General features: G+C 32.7%; 1 protein-coding gene across 3 annotated transcripts in view; it reads right to left on the bottom strand.

Annotated features, from left to right (window-relative positions):
- The window catches only part of LOC112127379 (thioredoxin-2-like), a 15,909-nt gene extending 12,511 nt beyond the window's left edge, over positions 1 to 3,398 (bottom strand). Inside the window, exons 1-2 of one of the 3 annotated variants that reach the window (XM_024228337.1) lie at positions 3,287 to 3,398; positions 3,019 to 3,191 (exon numbers count right to left, since the gene is read on the bottom strand). In XM_024228337.1, the coding sequence (XP_024084105.1) occupies positions 3,019 to 3,042 (24 nt within the window). In that variant the 5' untranslated portion in view covers positions 3,043 to 3,191; positions 3,287 to 3,398. The other 2 variants (XM_024228339.1, XM_024228338.1) reach the window with 2 other exon arrangements.
- Positions 3,399 to 7,287: the final 3,889 nt, after the last annotated feature.

The raw sequence follows: 7,287 nt of genomic DNA on the forward strand, positions 1-7,287 counted from the left end.
ATGGGGAGTTGATGTCCGAGTGGATCGAGGTCACGATAGCTCAGGTGGTAGAGCAGCGGCGTATCAAGCCGAAGGTCGTGGGTTCGAATCCCTCTCGTGCCATAAACTTTTTTGCATCTCAACTAAAAACCTTAATTAATTGCAAGTAAGAAGCTTAATTGAATCAGATCCATGCATGATGATCCATCCAATCATCATTTGGGATGAATTATTGGCCCTGTACAAATATTTTAGGCTGTTATATCATTGGTTATTTATCTTATGATAAAACCTAACAAATTACTATTTTCAGGACTGGCATTGGCATTATCATCTAAGCAATTTGAAACTTGACAATTTTCACCCAAGCTCAGTTGGTTGAAAAGACCGATTGCTTCTTTTATAGTTTTAAACGCTTTCCAGTCCGGATTATCAAAATGTACCCGACCCAAAAACCACCCCCTTACTATTTCCCATTTTATGCGTAACATGCCGAGTTCGAACAAAGAGATACATAATAATAAACTGCTAAATCTTTTCAATCATGTTTCACTTTTATAAAATGACAAGTAGAAGTATTTTTAAAACAGGAAATGAAAATATAGATATGATAATAAATTTCTTATCAATTAATACAAACAACTTGGCACTGATACTAAATGGTTATAAATGAAAATATCACTTAGAAGACACCCCCCCCCCCAAAAAAAAAAAAAAAAAAAATTAAAGGGATTTTTGAGACTATATGCATGTTTTTGCAATATTTGATTCAAATTAGGATAGATTTCACTCCTGTATTTATTTTTTATGTAAGAGTAAAAAGAAAGTTCTACAAACTTGAGACTAGTAATCAGCAACAAGAACATAATTTTCTTTGTTAAATGCTGATTTCAGGTGTATGGTCTTAAAGAAATCGGAACACAGCGACTTGCCAAGGTTTCAGTTTTTCTTCAGGGTAGAAACCCGTTATTTTATTATTAAGAAGTTTCCTTTCTTACAGTTCAGAAAATGGGATGGGCTACCCCACCCATTTTGTCTGATATTAACTAAAAACTTTACTTCGCTTGAGAACTGCAGCAATCACATATTCTTGGCTATTCTTGTTTTTTCCTGTACCCTTCACTCGTAATATGTACAAACAAAATAATTTTTAAAAAAAGAAGTAATTTCTTATTTTCTTTGTTTGGCTGGTAGCCGTCATGACAGATTTTTTTCCCCCGTTCCACCTGATGGTCTCTTAGGATATGGGTATGAGTTGAAAACCAATGCTAGCGTGCCAAAAAAATTAGAAAGGAAAACTTCCAGATATTTTTTTTGCTTAATCTTTCGGCATTGGCCATACATCTATTTACTCATGAGACAGAATGTAGTGCCAACGCTGTAGGCAGATATCCTTGCACAGCCACTCAGGGAGATTATATATATATAATATTATGCAGGGTGGGTGACCAAGACCCGAGGGGATGGGGTACAGGCCTACCTAGGCTTTTAACCCTTCGGGTCCTGGTCACCCGCCCTGCGTAATATATAAGACCCGAGGGGTTAAATGCCTGGGTAGACTCGTACCCCATCCCTAAAAGGTCCGGGTCTTGGTCGGCTCACGTGTCCTGCATAAACCTCTTGGACTTGTTCACAAATCCCAAGATTTTGGACCATTTTATCTCGAGGAGTGATTTGGTGATGTCCTCTCCTTCAAAGATTTCAAATCTAGACCTGCAGTGATTGATGACTACCTAATCCAATCCCAGATTTTATTTAAATATTGGTCAAAATGTCAAACATGGCATCTAAAACTTCCTGTCACCTAACCTCAAAACTTGGACCATGTTAGTTGGAAGCAGGATTGTCAAAATTAAACTGCTTATGAGCCTCTCTCTACCTATGGAACAGTGTGCATGCAAGTAGAGTATGGTCAGCCGATGGAGCCATCCAGGAGGTGATGGGGTAGCCTGTTATATAGACATGGTCTGCATATTGATGTGAAAAATCTCCTACGTCAGTTTATGTTATTAAACCATGGTTTTGTTTAAAGGGACAATTAAATAGCTGCGTAATATTTGCCTTTGATGTGTTTGTAAAATTTGTATTCTCTTTGTCACTTCTTTTTAACGATGTGTCCAATGTGAGAGCGAATGTCCAGAGAAGATATTACTAAAATAATAATAATAATATACTTTTATAGCAAAAAAAAAGAAAAGTTATAAACATTACATAATATACATTTAAAGTAAATTTACAGCATGTAGGGTCCATCTGCCGGGAAAGTCTTACTTCAATTTATTCCCTCGGCCATCTACTTTGACACTTCACATACCTTTGAATTTCACAAGCTTTAATCCTCAAAACTTATATAACTACGTCGCCACGTTCTTAAACAACTGTAGCCTTAATATGTAATACGTTTATACAAACTACAACGCCGGATAAGAATTGAAGATATTACTATATACTAGTTTCTTTGGTCAAGAAATCAACCTGATTGTTGAAAGGGTTGGTGTTATGAGCCTTAACCCGCATAAAATGGATTTTAGTGGATGAAATAAAGTTACGTTGTATATTAGTTGTTTTATTTCTACGATGGGGTTTTTTTTTTTTTGGACAATTTTGAAGGGCAGTAAGAACACTAAGGCTGTCAGGACATAAAATGGCCCTTTTTCAGGACCTGACATGTTGCTAAACAGACTACCTATTTTTAAGAAATGTAGGGAAAAAAACAATCAGATTTCAAAATGTTTTGAGTTAAAGAAGAGAGTTTCGATCCTTCATTTCATTGAATAAATTATTATTTTCTCACAGTACTTTCTGAAGGACCTGGCATTAAAAAAAAGTAGCAAAATTCTTACAAATGAAATTCATCCTTGTAAAATATAGGTTATAAATGGAAATTAAAAAAAAAACATCAACGCATATTTATGATCATGATTGTTTACCTCTCTCATTTTTAAAATATTAAGAAATATATTTTATAATTGTAATAATTAAGTGGTTTTCGAAAAATTCAAAGAACAAGTTGCGATTGGAGTAAAATTATCAACTTACTGCACTCTTGACGTGATAGGACATTTTCAGCAGAGGTATTCAGCAAGTTTTGTATCCGAAATAGCAGTGAAATTCAGCAATACTTGAATTGTCGGTCGTAATTGAACAGATCAATAACGGTGAGAAGTGTGTTTAACCAAGAGACAATTGCGTAAACCCTCGACTCCCGAAAGCTGTAAACAAAGTGAGATCATAGAAGGAAATAGGTTAAAAACGAAACAGAAGAAGGACGACTAAGAAGAGTGAACAATCGTGGAAAAACACTCACGTGATGATATATTTCTCAGAAATGTGTGGTAATCTTTCCGGTTAAGCTTCAAGGGCGTATTAGACTGATGAAAAAAGACAATTTCAAGTAGTGGCATGTAATTAGTGAAATAGCAAGGCTCGATTTGTATTAAAATCGATAGCATACACTTATCGTTTTTCAGTGTATTATTCAAATTTTATATCAAAATGGTAATAAAATAATAATCTTTAATCTAATTTGTCTATTTGATTTACTGTTAAACAATAAAAATAGTTACATGGCGTTTTTTTTAAACAAACAACCTACAGAACAACTCTTTCTCAGGTTGAACGATATGACAAATAACAGATATATTTAACAGAAAATGTTTTGTCACCGAGAGCAAACAGACAGAAAAGAAATTTGACATGACATCAGAAGAAATGACTCAGGTTACATATGCATCTTTTGTTAACGACCAACCTAAAGAAAAAAATTACTCAGGTTGCACGGTATATTTTCACTTAAACCTTCAGCATAAAAAATTGGAAGACAAATAAGAGAATATATGTAGTACCACACTTTTTCTCTCAGAAGAAATGACTCAGGTTACATATTTTTACTTAAACCTTCAGCGTACAAAATTTATATTTGTTATTCCAAGACAAATAAGAGAATATATGTATGTGGCACAGCAATTTTTATCAATGGGAGCAAACAGACAGAAAAGAAATTTGACATGGCATCAGAAGAAATGACAGGTTACATATGCATCTTTTGTTAACAACCAACCTAAAGAAAAAAATTATTCAGGTTGCACGGTATATATTCACTTAAACCTTCAGCATAAAAAATTGGAAGACAAATAAGAGAATATATGTAGTACCACACTTTTTCTCTCAGAAGAAATGACTCAGGTTACATATTTTTACTTAAACCTTCAGCGTACAAAATTTATATTTGTTATTCCAAGACAAATAAGAGAATATATGTATGTGGCACAGCAATTTTTATCAATGGGAGCAAACAGACAGAAAAGAAATTTGACATGGCATCAGAAGAAATGACAGGTTACATATGCATCTTTTGTTAACAACCAACCTAAAGAAAAAAATTATTCAGGTTGCACGGTATATATTCACTTAAACCTTCAGCATATAAAATTGGAAGACAAATAAGAGAATATATGTAGTACCACACTTTTTGTCAATGGGAGCAAACATACAGAAAAGAGTTTGGCATGACATTTTTTGTAACAATGAGTTAAAGAAGAAGTCACTCAGGTTGTACAATATATTTTTTCTTAATCCTTCGGCATACAAAATTTGTATTCATTATTCAAAGACAAAGATGAGAATATATGTAGCTCCACAATTTTTGTCAATAGGAGCAAATGGACAGAAAAGAAGTGTGACATGACATATTTTTTAACAATTATCTAAAGATGAAATCCTTCTGCAATGAATGCTTTGGATCAATCAACCATGTGGATGTGGCATCATTTTGAACAATCAACTTAAAGAAGAAATCATTGGATTAGATGATATATTTTTACTTAAATCTTCAGTCTACAAAATTTATATTCATTATTACAAGAATATATGTAGCACCACAATTGTTATCAATAACAGCAAACAGACAGAAAAGAAGTGTTACATGGCATCGTTTTTAACAATTACCTAAAGGAGAAATCATTCTACAATAAATGTATTGGACAATCACCATAGTAGATTTGCTAAAAAGAAATTGGACTAAATTAGCCTGAGGAAAATCAGGTACTTACTAAAAAGAAATGTGCCATGGCATCGTTTTTAACAATCAACTTAAAGAAGAAATCGTTCAGGTTACACAATATATTTTTACTTAAACCTTCAGTATACCAAATTTATATTCATTATTGCAAAACAAATAATATATATGAATGTAATATATGTGAATCAAATGTGACATGGCATCTTTTTTTAACAACCAGCCTAAAGAAGAAATAACTCAGGTTGCATAATATGTTTTTATTTAACACCTAACCTTTTATTATCCACCTGCGAGGATAATTTATGTTCATTATTGCAAGACAAATAACAGAATATATATGAATGTAATATATGTGAATCAAATGTGAAAGGCATCTTTTGTTAACAACCAACCTAAAGAAAAAAATTACACGGTTGCACAGTATATTTTCACTTAAACCTTCAGCATATAAAATTGGAAGACAAATAAGAGAATATATGTATCACCACACTTTTTCTCAATGGGAGTAAACAGACAGAAAAGATGTGTGCCATGGCATCAGAAGAAATGACTCAGGTTACATATTTTTACTTAAACCTCCAGTAAACAAAATTTATATTCGTTATTCCAAGACAAATAAGAGAATATAATATGTATGTGGCAGAGCAATTTTTGTCAATGGAAGCAAACAGACAGAAAATAAATTTGACATGGCATCAGAAGAAATGACTCAGGGTACATATGCATCTTTTGTTAACAACCAACCTAAAGAAAAAATACTCAGGTTGCACGATATATTTTCACTTAAACCTTCAGCATATAAAATTGGAAGACAAATAAGAGAATATATGTATGTGGCAGAGCAATTTTTGTCAATGGGAGCAAACAGATAGAAAAGAAATTTGACATGGCATCAGAAGAAATGACTCAGGTTACATACGCATCTTTTGTTAACAACCAACTTATTTTAAAAAAGAGCCAGTGTGGTACTTATTCAGACTAGAAACAAACGTTTTAATATTTTGAACCTGTTAGGTTTTTTGGCTCTTTTTTAAAATAAATTGTTATAAAATATTAATGACTGACGACCACTTTTTTAACCATTGCGTTAACTCACCTGAGGAAGGATTAAAATAAATCTGAAACGTTGTGGATAAAAACTGGTTGTGGTTTTTTGAGATGACCTATTATCCCACCTTCAAGAAGGAAGAATCATAAGATTAACTGTTGAGGTCGAAATATAAGAAAACATTTAACAACCAACCTAAAGAAAAAAATTACTCAGGTTGCACGGTATATGTTCATTTAAACCTTCAGCATATAAAATTGGAAGACAAATAAGAGAATATATGTAGTACCACACTTTTTCTCAATGGGAGCAAACATGCAGAAAAGACATTTTTTGTAACAATGAGTTAAAGAAGTCACTCAGGTTGTACAATATATTTTTTCTTAATCCTTCGGCATACAAAATTTGTATTCATTATTCAAAGACAAAGATGAGAATATATGTAGCTCCACAATTTTTGTCAACAGTAGCAAACGGACAGAAAAGATGTGTGACATGGCTTTTTTTTAAACAAATACCTAAAGAAGAAATCATTATGCAATGAATGCCTTGGACAATCAACCATAGAAGATTTGCAAAAAATTTGGGCTGAATTAGCCCGAGGAAAATCCAATACTTACTAAAAATAAATGTTATATGGCATCGTTTTTAACAATCAACTTAAAGAAGAAATCATTCAGGTTTCACAATATATTTTTACTTAAACCTTCCGTGTATACAATTTATATTCGTTACAAAAGCAAACCGGCAAAGAAGAAATGTGCCACGGCATCTTTTTTTACACCACAAACATAAAGAAGAGACCACTCAGGTTGTACAATATATTTTTACTTAAACCTTTAGCATACAAAATTTATATTTATTTCAAGACAAATAAGAGAATATATGTAACATCACAATTTTTGTACATGGGAGTAAATAGACATTAAAGAAACAAGAAGTGGCGTGTTTTTTAACAATTACATAAAGATCATTCTGCAATGAATGCATTGGATCAATGAACTGTAGTATATGTGCTAAAAAAATTAAGGCTGAATTTCCCTGAGGAATATGCTTTGGGGGTAGTGTGATTAAATGTATGTAATTTATTAGCGTGAATAGAAGGCCGTATTCCCAATTACCCTGAATAATATCGAGTAATCTAAGGTATTGTGAATGCTAACCAGACTATTTGTGTTTGTTATTCATGTTATTTTATCCAAAATTACCAACACCCTGAGATTCAAATAGGCTGAACTGT

Source organism: Cimex lectularius, unplaced genomic scaffold, assembly GCF_000648675.2.
Source record: "Cimex lectularius strain Harlan isolate CLEC.00 unplaced genomic scaffold, Clec_2.1 scaffold1, whole genome shotgun sequence".
NCBI classification, from domain to species: domain Eukaryota; kingdom Metazoa; phylum Arthropoda; class Insecta; order Hemiptera; family Cimicidae; genus Cimex; species Cimex lectularius.